This window comes from Felis catus, chromosome F2, assembly GCF_018350175.1.
Source record: "Felis catus isolate Fca126 chromosome F2, F.catus_Fca126_mat1.0, whole genome shotgun sequence".
Taxonomy (NCBI): domain Eukaryota; kingdom Metazoa; phylum Chordata; class Mammalia; order Carnivora; family Felidae; genus Felis; species Felis catus.
Genome location: NC_058385.1, coordinates 66,934,037 through 66,955,182, shown reverse-complemented (window position 1 = coordinate 66,955,182; position 21,146 = coordinate 66,934,037). Strand labels below are relative to the sequence as shown.

The 21,146-nt window shown below is 43.9% G+C and overlaps 1 protein-coding gene across 1 annotated transcript in view; it reads right to left on the bottom strand.

The window, feature by feature from the left end:
- The window catches only part of FER1L6 (fer-1 like family member 6), a 156,156-nt gene extending 150,626 nt beyond the window's left edge, over positions 1-5,530 (bottom strand). Inside the window, exon 1 of the mRNA XM_045049833.1 lies at positions 5,429-5,530. Within this exon, the coding sequence (XP_044905768.1) occupies positions 5,429-5,451 (23 nt within the window). The 5' untranslated portion in view covers positions 5,452-5,530. The remainder of the gene's footprint in view (positions 1-5,428) is intronic.
- Between the last annotated feature and the right edge of the window lie 15,616 nt (positions 5,531-21,146).

Here is a 21,146-nt window from a genome sequence, read left to right as displayed (position 1 = left end):
ATCATTATTATGCCTAGATAACTGACTTTATTTTTTTAAGGTTTTATTCATTTTGGAGAGACAGAGTGTGAGCAGAGGAGGGGCAGAGAGAAAGGGAGACACAGAATCCAAAGCAGGCTCCAGGCTCTGAGCTGTCAGCACAGAGCCTGATGCGGGGCTCAAGCTCACGAACCACGAGCTCCTGACCTGAGCCGAAGTCAGACACTTAACCAACTGAGCCACCCAGGCGCCCCAATAACTGACTTTAAAAAGAATATAAGGGATGCCTGGGTGACTCAGTCGGTTAAGCATCCAACTTGAGCTCAGGTCATGATCTCATAGTTCTTGGGTTCAAGCCCCACGTCAGGCTCTGTGCTGACAGCTTGGAACCTGGAGCCTGCTTAAGATTCTGTGTCTCCTTCTCTCTCTGCTCCTCCCCTGCTCACGCTCTGTCTCTCTCTCTCTCTCTCTCTCTCTCTCTCAAAGATAAACGTTAAAAAAATTTTTTTAAAGAATCTCTCTAAAAGAGATACCCTCATGGATGAGGGTCCAAGCTATTTTCAGGGACTCAAAAGCAAGGTCACTTCACATTCAGTGACCCCTTCAGTCAACAGCGTTCATTCTTCAGCTCTCTGCTAAACACTTTCTGCTCTGTTCTCAGGGTGTGCTGTGAGTTTTAAGTCCCACCACCCCAGCTGAATCTCCAGCTTCCACAACATACACCCCTCATGTCCCCGAATAGCCCCTTAATTAAAGCCTAGAAACCTTTGACCTCAGCCTTCTCATTTCCAGGAGTTTATCCTGAAGGTGGGATGGCAAAAGTTTGCAACTGGGCAAAGTTGAATATAGAAGGATGCTTGTTACAAAATTATTGCATTAGCTGAAAATGGGAAATAACTCAAAACCCGTCCCCAGGGGACTAATTAAATAAATTTTGTGCATACCACAGAATTCCGTGTGCTCATTGACAAGGGTGGTGCAGCTATGTATTTACTGAATTGAGAAAGTACCTCCGTACAAGACCCAGACATAAACTTTGGTAGTTCAGGGGAAAAAAACTGCAAGAAAAGGATTCGACCCAGAGAACTCTAGAGTGCTGTGATGAAGGGAGTCACAGGGATCACAGCACTTTTTAACGCTAAACACTTCTTTTTCAATCGTCTACCTGGTAATAGAACCTCCGGTGTGTGCTGACACTGTTCAGAGCGAAGTAGGCTGCGGAACGCTACGTATGATATGATTTATGTTTATGTAAAGAAAAGGGGGGGGGGGGCATGGGAAGATTCCTGAGGCATTTTTCATCAAAAAGATTGGCAGGTGGGATTTGGCATTCATTTTACTTTCACTTATATCCTTTTCTGTATTGTTTCACATTTTTATAAGGGCCGTGCAGTATTTTTCATTCAGCCAAAAGTGTGAAGCTCTTTTTGATTTGGAAAAAAAAAATAGCAGCGGGAACAAGGAAGCTTTCATCAAATACTAGTTAAATGGAAACTGACTCACAGTCCTTTTGCAATTGTATGCAGGATTTATACAAATGTCATGAATAAGTGCCAAAGGGCCTTACTAAATGTTATACTGTAGGGGCGCCTGGGTGGCTCAGTCGGTTGGGCGTCCGACTTCGGCTCAGGTCATGATCTGGCAGTCCCTGAGTTCGAGCCCCGCATCGGGCTCTGGGCTGACAGCTCAGAGCCTGGAGCTTGTTTCGGATTCTGTGTCTCCCTCTCTCTCTGACCCTCCCCTGCTCATGCTCTGTCTCTCTCTGTCTCAAAAATAAATGTTAAAAGAAAATTTAAGGGGCGCCTGGGTGGCGCAGTCGGTTAAGCGTCCGACTTCAGCCAGGTCACGATCTCGCGGTCCGTGAGTTCCAGCCCCGCGTCAGGCTCTGGGCTGATGGCTCAGAGCCTGGAGCCTGTTTCCGATTCTGTGTCTCCCTCTCTCTCTGCCCCTCCCCCGTTCATGCTCTGTCTCTCTCTGTCCCAAAAATAAATAAACGTTGAAAAAAAAAAAAAAGAAAACTTAAAATAAATAAATAAATAAATAAATAAATGTTGTACTGCACACAAAAAAAGGCCGTAGACTGTTCTCTAAGTAAGTACCAAGGAATTAATGCTGCTATTAATGTGACAACGCCCATGTCAATGAAGTCCTGTACAGATTCTAAAGGCTTTCACTTTTAAAATTTCATCTGACCTAGGGGCACCTGGGTGGCTCAGTCGGTTAAGCATCCAACTAGCTCAGGTCATGATCTCACAGCTCATGAGTTCAAGCCCCACGTCAGGTTCTGTGCTAAAGCTCAAAGCCAAGAGCCTGCTTCAGATTCTGTGTCTCCCTCTCTCTCTGCCTCCTGCCCCCATTTATGCACTCTCTCTCTCTCTCTCTCTCTCTCAAAAATAAATAAACATTAAAAACGAAATTTTAAATCTTGTCTGACCTTCAAAACTAGATGTGTGACTGGTCCCCCAAAGAGAATTCCCTAAATCTCTGTCTGGTCACTGTCAGGCAACATTTCCAGCTTAGGGTTGGCACAGTTGTTTGTTGGGTGGATAAATGAGTGGATGGATGGATGAATGGATGGGTGGGTGGATAAAAGAATGCATTCTTTTCCCTCTTTTACAGACCAGAAAACAGAAGCAGAGGGGAAGTGACATGCCTAAAGTAATATAGTTAGTAAATGATAGAGTCAATGGTTGGAATCATTGCTGTTAATGGTTTCCTAATCAGCTCTCTTTTATCCAAAATGCACCCAAAACCTGTTTTATTCAGGAGGAAGTACTTCAAAATCACTGGCAGACATAGCTTGATCATCAGGAGTTATAGTCAAAATGTCAAGGGCATGGGAATTGACCTACCAAAATGCCACCAATCGTGTCACTAGTGCACGATCCTGGAGACCTCCCACTATGCCAGGCATTAACCCATTCATTGCTGGATATAAGTGGGTACTGGGTGTCAGAAGGGCACTCAGTGGGCTTAAGAGAAGAAGTACTCAACTGCTGGTATGAAACCATTTCATTATTTTAACAACGAAGGCAGCCATGCAAGTACATAATGGTTGCCTATAAGCCTTGCTAAAAACCCTCCACAACACTTAGAACGGTGGCTACCCACGTGAGAAATTCTGCTCTCTGTCCTCTCACAGCAGAACCCTTATTCCAGGCACTATTCGTAATGCCACTTAAAACCTTCATCCCAATGAATTCACTCTTCATGAATAAATGAAATCAAATGCCATTATTTTCTTCTGAAAATTATCCTGAGCCTAACTATGGTAGGGTATCAGGGAAGGCGCCTGGAAAAATAATAATAATAATTTCAGTGAGAGAGAGAATGTGCTAAAATCTCAAAAAAAAAAAAAAAAACCACAAAAAAAAAAACCAAACATGAGACACAGCACAAAAGACCAGCTCTAGTCAGGAGCCCAGAATTCTCTGACTACACACATGTTATTTAAGTGCATTTTTGCTCCGGCACCAGATAAGATTCTGGAAGGCAAGGAGACCTTCCCTGACCCCGATCTGTTCATAGTTAAGGTAGAAGGAGAGGCATCTGTAAGTAACTGTTTTATAAAGTGTTTTATAAACTGTTTAATAAAGGTCAGAAAGGACAAGAGCTCTGTGGGAATTCAGAGGAGGCAGAGTTTATTTCCACTAGAGGAAATCGAGGAAGACTTCCTGAGGAAGGTGCCCTTGACCTGGGTCTTCTTCAGAATACCAGTGGTATTTACACTTGTGCAGGAAGGGAAATGTGTCATCAGATACCAGCATAGGCCAGTCTTGAAGCAAACATTATTGTTCAAGACATTTGCCAGCAAAATATACAAAATGAACATCGTACACACTTTCCTGAACATGTCATTTCCAAATGCATCATGCTTTCTCATGTCCCAGTCTTTACTGGTGCTGTCTCTTCTGTCTGGAACATTCTTCCTCACCTTCATTTCTATTTCTACATCCTTCACTTCTGAGCTTAGGTGTACTTTTTCTAATGAGCCTTCCTTGAGCCCCCCAAATGGAGTTCTCCTCACCTGGACTTTCACAGTACCAAGAGCATACCCCCATCATAACACCTATAACACCCAAATCATAATCACCCATGTTGTTATTGATCAATACTTATCCATAAGCACTCTAGGAGAATAATCTGTTTAGATGAATTTTTGTGAGCCCAGGGCCTAGTAAAGCGCTATCTTCATAAGAGAAATATTTATCAAATGATTAAAGTTTTTAATGATTCAGCAGACATTCTATACCACAAACCCAAAGCTACTCCCAGTCTGAGCTGACGACATACCCGTGTAATTCTACCAAATTACTTTGCAGATGAAAAATACAAATGTGCCCAGACCCCTTTTATCCAGCCCCAAAGCAAATAAAAGCCAAGGCCTGCTGTAAGTCACATGACTAACTCCCCCAAGGTCACTATGGTCATAAGGGGACAGTTTGAGCCCAGAGGAGCTCCCTCAGCAAGTCTATGAGTGAGACCAGTGGACATCATTCTTGCAAAATGACCTGAAAAACCTCACCTGTCACTTACAAATGGAGAAAAGAGACCCTTTCAGCAGAAGAAGATGGCCAGAGAGAGAAAAGAAACCAGGTTTAAGTCGGCTTATAGGTCAGCGCATTTAAATAAGGAAAGGCCCTGGTTTCAGAAAATGAAAGCTTTTAATATAAACCCTTTATAGTCCAGCTCAATGAATTAAGGAAATCGCCTTAAATGTTAACAATGGCTATTTCCAGCTGTATTATGAGGGATTTTTTAAATCCTCATAGCTTCTGTATCTGCTAAATTTTCTACAATGAATAGTATATATGTATTTTCTCGTCAGAAGGGGAAATGTGTCTCTTAAGCACATCATGCCTCCTGGCCCCTGGCCTTTGCCTACTAAGTGTTAAGTCTTTTTTTTTTTTTTCAACGTTTTTTATTTATTTTTGGGACAGAGAGAGACAGAGCATGAATGGGGGAGGGGCAGAGAGAGAGGGAGACACAGAATCAGAAGCAGGCTCCAGGCCCCGAGCCATCAGCCCAGAGCCTGATGCAGGGCTCGAACTCACGGACCATGAGATCGTGACCTGGCTGAAGTCGGACGCTTAACCGACTGCGCCACCCAGGCGCCCCGAGTGTTAAGTCTTAGTTAACAACCCTTGAGGATTTTTTTTTTAGAGAGAGAGAGAGAGAGAAAAAACAGGGGAGGGGCAGAGAGAGAGAGAGAGAGAGAATCCCAAGCAGAGTCTGCACAGACAGTACGAAGCCAGACTCGGGGCTCTAACTCACGAACCACGAGATCATGACCTGAGCCAAAACCAAGAGTTGGACTCTTAACAGACTGAGCCACCCAGGTGCCCCAACCCTTGAGAATTTTTGAAGGGAGACCCTTGCCCCCAGCTCCCAGCCCTTTGGCTCCAGTCACACCCAGAAGCCTTCCTGTTAGGAGAAGAAAATATGTTACTTGGCTTTGGATGGCTTCTCCATTCTTCCTCTTCTTAGTGGCTCCTCTGGGCTAGGAACCAGCAAAATCCTGGTGGCTGGCTATATCCAGATCCTGGATACAAGCTTCTGAGTTTCAGAATAATCTGGTGGGTGAGACTATTTGGGGGTGTGGCTGAATCAACACTTGGTGTGCACGGCTCTTCTGAGCATCATGTTACCTATTACACTCAAAGGTTCAAAGGCAAACTGGCCCAGGAAGAGTGGATCAATCTGTCAGGTTTCATAACCATGCCCCTCTCCCACTCCCTTCAGTGACAGGACTAAAGGCTGAACGACTTCAAGCTTCAAACTCATATTCTTCTGAGAATTGTATGTTAAGACTCTCTCACCTCAAGGAAAACACAGTAGTAAAATCATTTAGTTCATCTGGCTGTCTAATAGAACTTTCCATGATGATGAAACTGTTCCATTATCTACACTGATCAATAATGGTAGGCACTAACCCATGTGACTACTGAGCATTTGAAATGTGGCTAGTGCAACTGAATAGATTTTTTAAACCACACGTCTACTGTTTTAGACACTTTAGTTTAGAATCCCAAAATGTCAGACCTAGAAAGAACCCAAGAAATCATCTGGACCTGTGATTCTCAACCTGTGCAATTTGTAAGGCCCACTCTTACTATCAAAGATACATTCAGATCTTCCTCATACTAACAGAATATTTAGTATCTGTTGATTAAGAACATCATAATGACCAAAATTAGCAAAACTTCACTAACATTTGAAATTTCATTTCAATTAAGAAAATCACGATGATCAAAATTAGTGATTCAATAACAGTTTTAATTGCATTTTAATTACAAAAAGCATAATGACAAAAAGTATAGCCCTTTAAATTGCATTTTATTACTTAGAAGAGCATCTCCATATACATATAGAATGGATGTGTGTGAGGTATGATTTTATCTAGCCTTCAGACTTTTTCAACATATGGATTCTTAGATCCTGTCCAATAATCCACAGCCCCTGACTGTCTTTTGCAAGAGAGCACAACTCAGTGTGAAAACCAATGGCTTAGTTCAAGCGTTTGATTTGAGAGAGAGAGAGAAAACGGAGCCCAGGAAAGGAGAAGACCTGTCCAAATCTCACAGCTAAGAAACAGTGGAGTTGGCCTGACAGATCAACCTTCTTTTCACTCTGCCACAAAGTTCAAAGAGAAGAAACAGAGCTGGAAAATCCCAAGGGAGCCACAGCTGGCTGAATTGAAAAGACCTCTCTGCTTTTCCTTCTATTGGGAACTTCAAAGAATAGAAGGAAGGGATTTTTGCAATGTAAAAAGTACATTTACTGATGAAAATTGCATAATTATGCCTGTGAAGGAGCTATGAGGAAACTAGAACTAGCCCTTTTCGGGCTTCGGTGAAACTCAATAACTTCGAGACTTTTCTGAATCTTTTGTAGGTTCCCCAGTCTTCACTAACATCTGAGGGCATCCTTCCAGAGACAAGCAATAAAACAAAAATCGCCTCTTAAAAATAAACCAGGTTTGAGAGTTCCTATCAGTGACAGGAAGCAGGACACAGAAGAAGGAGCCAAGGCGTTTTCTTTGGTTACAATGGCCTCCAAGTTCACCTTGAGGAAGAGATGGTCTTAAACCCAGAGCTCGGACTCCCATTCTGTATTGTGTATGTGTGTGTGTGTGCGTGTGTGTGCCTTTATTTATTTACTCATTTATTTTTGAGAGGTGGGGGGAGGGGCAGAGAGAGAGGGACAGAGAATCCTAAGCAGGACCTGTGCTGTCAGCTTGGAGCCCAAGGTAGGGCTCCAACCCACAAACTGTGAGACCATGACCTCAGCTGTAGTCAAGAGTCAGATGCTCAACCAACTGAGCCACCCATGCACCCCTCTTTCTATCTTATTTTTTTAAGTTTATTTATTGATTTTGAGAGAGAGAGAGCACGAGAGCAGGGGGGTAGGACAGAGAGAGAGGAGAGGGAGAGAATCCCAAGCAGGCTCTACATGTCAGCTCAGAGCCCGATATGTGGCTCGAACCCACAAACCACAAAATCATGACCTGAGTCGAAATCCAAAGTGGGACACTCAACCGACTGAGCCACCCAGGCACCCCTCCCTCTTTCTATTTTCATTGAACCATGCTGCATCCAATATCATGCACTGCCCTACTTTTCTAGATCACTGGGGCTGGCAGGAAAATTTACTTAAGTCGGTTCTACGGATTTAGTGTAATTAGCCTTCAACTTTACGGGCTTCTCGCTTTGGATTCTCATAGAATTTTATGTATTTATTTCTTGTAAACTAGACCACGGTGACTATGACCCTGGACTGAATCCAGACTCTAATACTTATTAACTACAGAAAGCGTGGTATTTGCTTCACCTCTGTCAGCCTCAGTTTTCTTACCTGTAAAATGGGGATAAAAATTCATTACATAGCCATGCTGAGAAAGTAAAGATGATTCTCATCAATCCCTTAGAAGAATGCCTTAGAGTAAGTTAATGCTCTCTCTGAGACAGGGTATTATAATTAGTCTTGCTCATGTCCCATGTTAGACTATAAACTTTGTGAAGGCAAAGTCTGCCTTTATTTCCCAACCACCCCCGTTCCGTATAGTTGCAAAGCTTTATAGGTGCAGTGCAGGTACATGTGTTGATTACAGATGTCATCTTTGGTGTCAGACATGCCCGGGGTTGAAGGCTCTAACCTGGCTCCAGGACTTACTAGGTTTTGGGTTTTTTTTTTAACATTCTTGATATTTCTGGGTCTCGATTTTCTCATCTGTTAAATGGGTTTAATCCATTAACTTGGAGCTTAACCATGAGCATCAGAGGACCTTGGGAGGTAATGAACACTCATAAAGGCTGCCTATTTTAAGTATATTAATGTGTCATCCTCGCTCCCACCTTAGTAAGGCACCACGTAACATTTATGCTAGAGGTGGCTAATAAACAAGAATCTAGGGATTGATTTTCCGTGAACTCCCTTATTTGCTCACTCCATGACAGATAGCTTCCCTAAAGCCAACAGAAGCCAGAGGCAAGCCACCATAAATCCAGGGTGTGCTGTGATAAGACACCACAGCATGCATGCCAGCTGTTCCCTCAGGAAGGATACATTTGCCCTGTAATTCTCTGGAATAAAGCAAACAGACTGTTTGCAAGGGTGCACGGTATTCGAAATAGCTGCACATCAGAGATGCAGCCCAGGGTAGACATCAGCCTACTGCTCTGAGAGTCAGATGCCCTGAGTCTGAGAATTTGATCTCACCAGTAACTGGCTGTGTGCCCTTGGACAGGCCATTTCACTTCTCTGGGCCTCTTCCTGTTCTCTCAGAAGAAGGGCCTACACTAGGCATTCTCCAAGGATCACTGCAGCCCCTCTGTTACAGCGTTCTAGAATGAGCTAATTAGGCCAACAGTACGATGGGCACAGGATGCAGAGTCAGAAAGACCCAGGTTCGAATCCTTGGCTGGTTGACCCTGATCAAGCTTCTTAATCTCTCTGAGATTTGGTTTTCTCATGGGTAGAATGGGGATAATAACATGGCTATTGGAGGGTTGGAGACAGTGACTATCAAGAACCGGGCCACTGGAAATGTTAGTAGGTGGTGCCTGCTGTGATTATTATTAGCATCATTATCACAGTCATCATTATTAATATTACCTTTTTTAGTCAGTTAATGAGTTTTGAGAGAGAGAGAGTGTGTGTGAACAGGGGTGGGGCAGAGAAAGAGAGAAAGAGAATGAGAATTCCAAGAGGGCTCTTTACTCATGTGGGAGCCCAACTCAGGACTCGAACTTGCTAACCGTGAGATCACGACCTGAGCCAAAATCAAGAGCCGACTGATCCCCCAGGTGCCCAAATATTACCTTTCTTTTAAAAGGTGAAGGCCCAAAAACATCCTACTATATCACAGTCATGTGGGGTCAGATAAGAATATCAACTCTTCACTGGTAACTTGTCTGAAATTAGTCAATTTCCTTCTCCCATGTATAATTGCTTTTGCTTTTCAATGTGGTCACTGTTTCATTGCCAACACTGTAGATCCTTAATGATAGCAAACCATATAGCTTAGTTCATGAGGAATTGCACATGTGTTATCTCATGGGTTCCTTCACTGCCATCATCATCATCATTACCACCATGACCATCATGCCTCCATTCATCAACACCTGGGGTCCTACAGGAATGAGCAACTTACCTGAGATCTCAGTGTCCATCCATCCAACCAGGAAGTCACAGGTTTTGGACTTCTGGTTAAGGCTTCTGACTCTGAAGCTCACGATTATTCCACTCCATCAACTTCATGAATTAATTTGACTTTTTCCCCCCAGTCATTGCCTGGACTAGTTATAAAACATCTTTCTTTCTTTCTTTTTTTTTTTTTTTTTTTAAAGCAACCGTCTTTCTGTATATGTGGAATTTGAAGTGCAGCATTTCTTAAGTGTTTAACATTAACTCTGGAGTCTACCCAGTCACATGCCATCTAATTCAACCACTTTTCCCACTAGAAGACGTCAGATCAAATTTTAGATGACCTCTGTTTTTAAAGTCAAACACCTAAGAAAAGGTTATTCTAATTTCCAAGGAATAGGGACAGTATTTTAGGAGAGTGTTTTGGTTGCAAAAAAGAACTAAGTCAAGTGAAGGGTGAGGATTATTTTAAGGATTCCCACTGAATGGGATTTTATTGAACAAAATTATAAAAGTTGACATGGCGTCATGGAAACTGGGAATAAATGGTGGTTCTTGACTCAAAGCAGAGTCAGCAGTACAAAACGCACTGGATCTTTAGTGGTCCTTCCATCTTGCCATCTTCCATCAACTGTCTTACCATGGAGTCGTCTGCCGTATTACTCATCTTTCCCTTTGTCCTTATGCCATAGACTGGGTGCCTTATTCTTTAGTTCCCCACTGAAATTCCCTGCAAAAACGACTTTCCTGGCTCAGCTAATTACAATTACTCCCCTTTGGAAGAGGTTTTTTGATACAGGGCACATCTTGGACCACCGATCAGCAGATGAATCTTCTGCTGCTGGGTCAGGCGTAGCTTGAGGTGTCAAACATGGCTGCCTTGGGTTGGGCCCTCAGTTAAGGTAGTGGGTAGATCCATTTTACTTAGAAGGGGCTGTAAGCCACAGCATGTGCCATGATTATCACTGCTAATATCAAGAGAGTAAAATTTTCCTCTCCAGATGCTTTCATTTCATATAAATCTTTTTTAAAAAATTGTCACTTCTGGATAACGTTTCATGCCTCCATATGTTTACAAAGTCCTAACTGATGTGGAATCCCAGAGCTGACTATAACAACACCAATAAAAGTCACTTCCACGGATACAGTCTTTTATAGAGGTGGCTGCTCTTTCGGGTATTCCGCTTGTCTCGATTGCCACAGCATCCCGTGTTGACAAGACGGTTATTATTGTCACCATTTGATGGAGGAAAAGCTAAAGTTTAAGAACAATGAGTGGCCTTAAGCCACAAAACTAGTTAGTGGTCTGTCTGGGACTTAGACTTCAGTTTCCTAAATCAACGTCTGAAGAAAGAGAAAGCAACCTTTATTTTTCTATCCAATCGGGAATAGTTTTTGGCAGTTACTATATCTCACCAGTCTCCTTCAGTCCAGATTCAGACTCTCATCAATTCTCACCCTGGATTGCCTCAGCATCCTCTTACCCCATCTCCCTGCTCTCGTCAACCTTTTCAATTCCTTCCTCCAGAGGCAGCCAGAGAAGTCTTTCTAAACAGAGTTTTCAACAAATCACCTCCAGGATCACAGGCTTCTTGCTGCCCACAGAAGAAGATCTGAACTCCTACAAAGTGAATTCAGTGTCTTGGGAGATCTGGTTCTTACACCTCTTTGCCTTATTGCCGCTGCTCATGACCACTCGTGTTCGCACACATTCAGCCGCGCCAGCTCCCAAGGATGGCTTGAAAATGTCTCCCTCTGCGTCTTTATGTAAATTACCGTCTGCACTGGATTTAGATGGATTTGGATCACATGATGTTATAGCGGTTTTCGTTTTATCTGATCCATTGGCAACATTAGGAAAATTTCCAGCTTCTCTTGATCTTCCAGTAAGAGATCAAGGTTAACAATCAACTGAACCTGACAAGTGGCTAATCCCTTTAAATGGGGCACGCCCTCTCCAATTGGCCACAATCCCCACTACTCCCTATTGTGTTACATCCAACTGGCTTTACTCATGATTGTGCTATGCTTGACCCCTTAGACATTTGAGTTTGCAACCTTTGCTTTATGTGCTCACCACCAGAAATGTACTTCCCCATATACTTCTTTCAAAATATTAGTCGTCTCTCAAATAATTCTTCCATGAAGCTTATATTGATTCTCTGAATGCAAATTAATCTCTTCTTCCTTAAACGTGTTAATCGGTGCTTGACCACATAAAGGACTTCACTAGATTACAACGGATTTGAGGGCAAAAACTCTTATTTATCGTGTACCCTCCTACTGCCTAATACCATGTCTTATTCTTTGGACATGTTCAAAAAATATCTGTTGGCATGAACTTAGTTTAATTTAGTCCAGTCGGCATTTAAACTTTCCAACAGAAGCCAACTCTTCTGTAATCATATTTTCCCATTCCTCAACCAGACTTGAGCTTTTATTAGTCCCAATACCACCTGCTTCTCACCCCTGCTTATCTACTGAGGAAACAAACTATTTTTCCAAGTCCTGTTGATTGGAAAGTTTAAGCTCTTAAATAAATCATCCTCCGAGGAAAAGCAAAAGCAGGAAATTTGCTTTGGCCCTGAGCCAGTACTACTCCCCACAGGCAGAGTATTTTGCAAGGTCTTCACAAGAGAAGAAAGAGAAGAAAGAGATTGGGGAATCTCCACCCTCAGGTGAGGACTGCAATCACCCCGCATCATGGTCTACTCTCGAACTACGGTTTCCTCAAATAGTACGTGTTTCTTACATACGGTATTTGTCCATGAAAAACTGTTGTCCTCTTATTTCATGCAAGTTACATTTTTACGAGCTACTGCCTCATATTTCTGGACGTTAACATTTTAAATAATATTACTCTTTCATGTAACATTTATTTTTCAAACATCTAACGGTTTATCAGGCACTGTGCTTGGTTGTGGGCAAAACAGATATTCTTTGTTCTGGCAAAAATAAGTATGTGCTATTGTTCTCATGTCCTGGGAGGATCACAGCCTAATGGGGAAACAAATCATTTAGGGACATTTTGTCAACGCCACCCATAAACAGAGCAGACTCTCACCACCCCATCCATCGTGAATGACATGCATGTGGGAGGCAGTCTTTGCAAATGTACTGCCACTCTGACATCCAGCTTATGTAGTGAGCACTTATAACCTACTTCTCAGCCCGTAGTCGTGTTAGAGGAGGCAACTAGTTAGGTCCTAACAGGATACCTGGAGGCCAGCAACCGGGACATTCCAGCTATCGGGAAGGTCTGAGTCCCGTCCTGGAAGCACTTCACCACCAGAAGCCGGGTCTAGCCAGACAGACCCAGCGGCTGGACGCCAGGCCAGGAAACCCCCTGACTTGGGAAGAAAAAGCGAGAAAACCTGCTTTCCACCTTAAGTAATAAACATCCCACCCCCTAGTTAACAGCTGTTCACAACGGATAGAGAGCCAACCCCCAGGGCGCACAGCTCTGCTCTCCAGCTCTCCCACTCTCGTATCTCAAGAGTGTACTTTCCGCTTTAATAAGGTTTCCCGCTCATGTCACTCATCTGCCGTGCTGCATGCCTGTCCTGGAATTTACTCTCGCGACAAGACCGAGAACCTTCAGTCACTCCTCCGGGTCTGGCTAGGTGGAGACCCCAGGACCCAGGGTCTCCCCAGTTCACCCCGCGACCATTTGAACTTCTTTCCTAAGCTTTGAGTGTCAAGGAGGAACAGAGACTGCCACTCCCAGAGTGCGAAGAATATGGTTGAAACGCAGGAACTCCCCTGGTTGCCTCTCACACAATCATGCCCTGCGAGAAAGTCATTGGCTGACCACTCCAACCCCACCCAGGCCGAATTAACGAAAGTTCGGACACGATACAGAGACTTGGGCCACTCTGTAAGATAATGAGCCACAAGTGGTTGAGTTGCTGACTGACAAGGGGACACAGCAAGGGCCCTAAGGGGAGGAAAGGATGTCAGCAGCTATGGCTTTGTGGTCTCTCGGTGAATTGAGGCCTATAGCCCTCCCCTGTGCCTCTACCTCCTTCCTTCCCTCATTTCACCCTAGGTGTGTGTTTGTGTATACAATAATAGATAACAGCCCCCTCTCCCTTTATGTTGCCTGATTACTACACCCAGAGTGTGCTGGCGATAGCAAACTTTATAATCTAGCCCAGGGACTGGTAAACGACGGACTGCAGGCCAAATCTAGCCTACAGCAAGTTTTCATGAATGAACTTGTATTAGAACACAGCCACACCCATTCATTTACAGATCGGCTATGGCCGCTTTCCTGCTGCACAGATTCCCACAATTCTGACACCAGTTCCTTTGCATCTGTTTTTCCTACCCCACTGAGCCATTTTCAGACAGCAGCTAGGTGTCCTACGATTCAACTCAATTCTGACACTATCTGCTTGGAAATAGCATCTGATTCCACAGGTTAAGAGCTTAGTCCTGTAAGACTGACCCCTGTCCCCCACTTGAGATGCCGACAGCGGGTCCAGGTTGTCCCTTGTCTTTCCGACGAACCGGATGTAAATCAGAGGTGCCCATTATGATAGGGAAAGATAGGATTCAGTAGGCAGAGAGGGAAAGGATAGGACCTGAGGTCCTTGGGTGGGGGAAAAACACATATTTGGGGACAATGCTGGGAGTGTCTGACCACAGCAAACCCCTTTGGGGGTTAACGTTCCTCTTAAGAAAGTAACGGACACCACCTACTCCCCCATAGGTTTCCCTCAGGAATTTGACAAAAGACCTAACTAAAATAAGTAGTGGGCCATAAAACGTATGACCCACGAGGAACGGTATGACCATAGATGACCCCTCACATAGTGGAAACAAGCCAATCACAAAGGAAAGACTAGGCATTTAGAGTTACCTAGTATTAGAAATAAGCCCATAGACCCAATCAAAGGAGGGATGCGGACACTCGGAGCACACTGAAGGGAGGCTTTAATCAAGATTCTTGCAGGAGAGGGTGTCTGATGGACAGGCACACTCAGGCAGTTACAGCAGACAATTTATCTCCTAGCGTGCAAGTCCCTCCCCTGGTTCCTCATTGGCTGAGCACCACAGAAGTTACAGCCTCACCGGAACATCATCTATGCCCATGTAAGGCAAAAAGTAGTCTGATTGGAAGAAATGTACATTTCCTGAGGAGACACAGAAACTTTCAGTCCCTCCTTGGTTCTTCGGCACATCCTCATTGCAAAGCCCACGAAAATAAGCCTGCAAAAATGGAGAGTGGGTAGAAGAACCAGGAAGTGAAGTGTCTAAGGGGTTTAGACTCCATTGTGTGTGTGGAAGGGGGGGACGGTTCGTACATATTTCCAATAGGTTGTAAACCTATTGTTGATTAGATGGCACAGCTTTTATTTGGCATTTCTGAAAATGAATCATCTCCCTTCTCACACTAGCCAATAAGCTTACCCCCTGAGAAGGAACAAGGGGGAAGGGAGGGGACCCACCAAAACCCTAAAAAACAAAGTCCCTTGACCATCGTCCGTGGGTATTCACTTTCGAATGCCCCCTCTACGTAAAGAGAGTTTTCACACTATTCTTACTTTCTGATCTTACGCTGGAATAAACTTTTGCCTGCTGCTCATTTTATTCTTTGCCTATCTCTTCATTCTTTGAAGTGGTGAGACAATGAACCTGGACAATGAGGTAAAAAGATCCTGCAACACTAATCTCCTTGAATCTCTACTTGTTTACCAGTCTGGAGGCTCTCTGAACCCCATCCTTTTGGGTTTCTATGGAGGCTTCATTACTTAGACACAATTGATTAAATCATTGGCTATTCCAACCTTCTATTCATATGGTTGGTTCCCATGGCAACCAGGGCTTCCTCAAAGTCACCTTGTTAACATAACAAAAGATACCTTTTTCCCTCTCATCACTTAGGAGACTCCAAGGATTTTAGAGACTCTGTGTCCGGGTCAGGGACAAAGACCAAATATATATTTATTGTAAATCACAATATCACAATTGCGAAGTCTAAAAAATATATCTTAAGGTCCTTTACAGAAAAGTTTGCCAACCCCTGATCTACTTGGTTGGGAGCCCCAAAAACTAAAGGAAGAATTTGCCTGAATCAGACCTCTAGGACTTGGAACCGGACATTAACTCAGGAGACTCGTTGGTCTCTCTTTAGAGAAGGGGTTAAAGTGTTTTCAGATGTGCAAGGAATACACACTTGGTCAATTACACTAAATGGAAGAATGTTTTTATATTTGTGTTCAGTCTGGTGTTATTTTTTAACACTATGGGAGGAAGACTGTAGGGTACCTAAATGGATACAACCATATTGGACATGTGTCACTTGCCCAGATTTTTCCTATGTTTGGAAATGAGCCACGATGTGAGTTTTGGTGGGAGATAGAGCCCACCTTCTAGAACAGATCCTGAAAACATCAGATGCTTACTTTTATTCAATACCTCTGGAAATTAAGGTGCTGATGATATGGGACCATAAGGCAAGCTGAGGACAAAGCACAAGCTAGCACCATCACACTCTGCCCCTCCCCACGGTGGGATATGTGTAATATTCCTCAGGCACTCTTGGCTGCCCAAGGACAAGGGAGAAGAAAGAAAACAAATGGTTAACTAATAGAGATCACAGTGACACAGGAGTCTCCATCAGCTTACAAATATCTCAATAAATTACAAGAAAAGGCAGTTTTATCAATAGCCTAATCTCCGGAAACCTATAGACTCCGTTTCCTAAAGCCCCAACATCACCCCTCCATAGTGATATGGGGAACAAAGGCAAGAAGGAAATGGCAGGTAAAATTAAAATTATAACCTTATAACCTGCAGCCCATTGGCAAATACCTGACACAAATACAGAGTACAACATTTCTCCAGGAACCCCCTCCTTTCATAATGTTAATACTTACTGGAGGGAAAACAACCTTAGCGTGACACTAGCAAGGCCTCAGGTATCTTAGGAGTCCTCTTTAGCACATCAAAGTCCCTCTGGAGGCCTCCCTTTTGTCTTTACCTCCTCCAATCCCATAGTATATAACCAGTCATTCTTCAGGACCCCAGCTCAGCTCTTCCTGCCCACAGCGTCCTGTCCCCCTAACTTGAGTAAAATCACCTTTTTACACCAAAGACGTCTCAAGACCCCACGAACCCCACCATCACCCCAAAACTTATAATCACTGGTACCAGATTAGGACTGATCAATTGGACAAATCTGCCCATGACCTTGAATCTGATACTTAATGATGAGGTTTTTGGGGCTTGGTCCAGCTTGGTCTGGAGCCAATGACCAAGAAAGAATTCTTGAAGACGATTTTGGTGCAAAAAGGTGATTTTATTAAAGCACAGGGACAGGACCTGTGGGCAGGAAGAGCTGCCCCAGGACCAAGAGGAGAGACTGGTTATATACTATGGGAGTAGGTAAACTCCAGGGGAAGTTGCCAGTGAGATTTTCCTATGTTAAAGAAGACTCCCAGGATACTGGAGGCCCAGCTATTGTCAAGGTAGGGTTGTTCTTCTCTCTAGCAAAGTATTAACGTTAAGATGGTAGGGAGTTCCTAGAGAAACACTTCAATCTGTCAGCCTCAAGTGTTTGTCAATGGCTGCAGGTTATAAGGAAATCTAGTTCTATCTGTTTCCTTCTGCCTTTGTTTCCCACATCACTGTGGACGGGTGATGGAGACTTAGGTCCTGCAGGACTACGATCTCTATCAGTTCACCATTTGTTTTTCCCCTTTCCTTTGTTCCTGGGCAGCCAGGGGTGCCGGAGGAATATCACACACATCCCACCTGGGGGGGGGGGGGGGGGTAGGATGTGTTTACGGCCCGTCAGCTTGTCCTATGCTCCCTTATCACTGAACACTGCAAAGAAACAGGGACAGATGCTGCATTCCTACAGTTGGTCCTGGGAGAGGCAGAAACAGTGGTAGCCACGGGGCCAAGAGCAAGGCCAATCACCCAGGCCCGTCCCTGCGGCACCATTCTGCCTGAATTTCCAGCCCCCTTGCTTCTCTTGATTCCTGCTTATTATCTGACCCTCCCTCTTCTGCGTTTCCATCAGGCCTATCAGCCGCCATATCCTCTCAATCAACTGTTGCTTCATGTGAACAGGAATAGTTTGCGCCATTTAAACCCAAGACTCTGAAGCTTTTACCAATGGATAGCTTAGAAGAATAATCATAACAGCTACTTATTAATCTGTTAAGAGATATCATGTGACAGGAACCATGTTAATCATTATTCATGAATTATCACAGGTCGTTCTCACAACAATCCTATTAAATGCCATTATTATCCCCCTTTTATAGATGAAAAAATTAAGGCTTAGAGAGGCCAAGTAATCCAAGGCCACGCGGCTGGTTAGTACTAGGTCTGTCTGTGCCCCAAACCAGGGGGCTTGACGCTTTACTCTTCTTCCAAGTTCCTGTATTCTTATGCTAGAGGAAGTGTTACTAAGTTTTGTAGATCCTAGCTAAAATAAAATTGAATAGCTGGACCAACTATGTATTTTTTTTAAGCTTATTTATTTAGTTATTTTGAGAGGGGTTAGGGAGAGAAGGACAGAGAGATAGGAAGAGAGAGAGAATCCCAAGCAGGCTGCACCCTGTCAACGCAGAGCCTGATGCAGGGCTCGAACTTATGAACCGTGAGATCATGACCTGAGCCTAAATCAAGAGTAGGACGCTTAACTGACTGAGCCACCCAGGCACCCCTGGACATTAAGAGGTAAGCCAGCTCTCCAGAGAAAAAGGAAGTCCTGAACCATAGTGTCTGCCAGTTTCCATGGTGCACATACTCCCACCATGGCTGATTTCAAGCTACCGGTGGTTTATCCATCTCCTCAAATTTCCTGAATAAATAGTTGACTCTTGCAAGGCAGGATGAGCTGCCTCCAGCACCCCAGGACACCCATGTCCTGTTTGTTTCTTGCTTCTCTGTGTTGTTTGCTGCAGCAAACACTTTATCTTATATTCTTGGAATCCTAGACTGGGGTGAGATCTCAGAGGATGTTTAGACTTCACCACCTACTCACAAGAAGACCCCTCCAGGCCATCCCTATGGTCTTCTGCTCAACGCTCTGGTCTCCGGGAGCTCACCACCTTCCAAGGTTCCTCATTCTGTGTTGAAATAGTCACTATTGTTCCAAATAACAACCCTAGTTTTACAAAGCATGCTGCCCTCCAGGTGGCCTTTCCCTCTCAACCTACGAGTGCTCCGTCCACACCTCCTGTGGAATATGGCTCTTGGAAGCAGTTGCTTGCCCCGGTTCCACTCTCCCGCACCATACTGGAAGGGGCTTCGGGCATGGGAGCTCACGGGTATGCAGTGTAGGCTGGATCTACTCCATTATATTTTCACACAGGTGCCAAGTGTTTTCCAACCTTGCCTGTAGACTCAAGCAAGAAAGGACATGACTTAGCCCACATGTCCCCCTCCCGCCCCCAAAACACACACGCGCACACACATGTGCACACACACACATGTGCACACACACACATGTGCACACACACGTGTACACACACACACAGAGTTTATTAAAGATTACACGGATGCCTCTGTCGTTCAAGAGCAGCACCCAGGGGCACCTGGGTGGCGCAGTCGGTTAAGCGTCTGACTTCAGCCAGGTCATGATCTCGCGGTCCGTGAGTTCAAGCCCTGCGTCGGGCTCTGGGCTGATGGCTCGGAGCCTGGAGCCTGTTTCCGATTCTGTGTCTCCCTCTCTCTCTGCCCCTCCCCCGTTCATGCTCTGTCTCTCTCTGTCCCAAAAATAAATAAAAAACGTTGAAAAAAAAATTAAAAAAAAAAAAAAAAAGAGCAGCACCCAGTGCTGACACAGCAAGAATCATATTCTCAAATGCCGTATCCTTTCTCATGCCACTCACATCACTTCAGGCCTCAGGGCAACACTTCCACACATCTACTGCCCTACGTTCTTCAAACCAAAAGTGACCGCAACTGCTGCTTTGGAGCGTGGGGAGCATTCGAGTGGCAGCAGTGCTTAGGTAGGAGAAAAGGTAAGTTAATTAAGTTGTCAAATCTCTCCTCCTGGGGAACGTGAGATTCTTGCGTCCTTTTCCAGTGGTGCCCAGCATCCCTTGTCTGGCTTCTATCTGCACTCTAATTTGCCCGTCCAGGAGTACTTGCTGATTCAGTGCAATATTACCAACAGCAGCACACGGATCCTAGAGAACATTCTGCAATGTGAAACAATCCAAATGCCTTAAGCTTGCACATATCTAAGTGTAGACTCCAGACACCTGACACACTATGCTAACTCTTCACATTGGCAGCTAACTGGGCTTTGAATACTAAACTCGCCAACAGTGTCCTTTTCGTACATTTAATAATAAGAAATCATTACGTTCTCAAAACACTAAATTAAAATCTTCTGCCCTATTTAAATAGTTTTGACTTACAATTTGGATAGTCATTAATTGTACTTGTATTCTGCTTTGTAATTTTAATAGTTGTGAATATTTTAGAAGAAAATTCCTGTTAAGTGGTGTCAGAGTGACTCTTGATTTTGGCTCAGGTCATGATCTGATGATTGGTGAGTTTCAAGCCCCGTGGGTCTCTGTGCTGACAGTGCAGAGCCTGCTTGGGATTCTCTCTCTCTCTCTCTCTCTCTCTCTCTCTCTCTCCATCTCTCTCTGCCCCTCCCCCTGCTGTGCTCTTTCTCTGTCAAAACAAAAGTAAGTAGACTTTTAAAAAAAGAAAATTACTATTAAAACATGTAGAAAACACAGGGTTTTTTTTAATTTTTTACACTTACTTTAAGCTACATTTTGATTAAAATATATTCAAATTTTTATATTTTGAGTAAATTGCATTTTATTCTTTTAGTCTTTTAGAACAGGCAAAACTCCAGCCCACTGCCTGTTTTTGTAAATAAGGTGTCACTAGATCAGAGTCAACCCATTCATTTACGTTTTGTCCATGGTCTTTTCCTGCTCCAACAGCAGAGTTGAGTAAGTGGGACAGGGACAAATAACCCGTATCACCTAAAATATTTCTCGTTTGATCTTTTACAGAAAGTTTGCCAATTCTTGCTTTACTGTCAACAGAACACAAATTATGTGAAACTCTTGATCATAACAATAAAGCGAGTGAGTTTGCTGATACCAGGTTAAGAAAACCCACTGTTGCTGAATAAATAAGTAGCTTGCTGTGAGTTATCTACTCTTCCATAGATCGCTCACCCTCTGTCAACAGACCATTTGGACATGCAAAATCGTCCATTAAATGCAGCTGTCCTTGATATTGTGCCAATTTCAGTCCTATAAAAACAGTCATCTTACCTACATATTTTGCTGTGATCAGGATGAAGGCAAATGTGTCAAGATATAAACATTGAACATATTTCACTAAAGCCAGGTTTTGGCTTGACTTACAACTCTTAAATCTTGAGACATGTGAGATGGGGATGTCCACTCGTCAACTGATCCCAAACCCTGCATGTATTACTGGCAGGTCTAGCACTTTCCAAAGTGCCTCCCTTCTGCCTCCGCCAGACCCATGAGGCGGACAAGGTTCACCCCATTTTACAGATG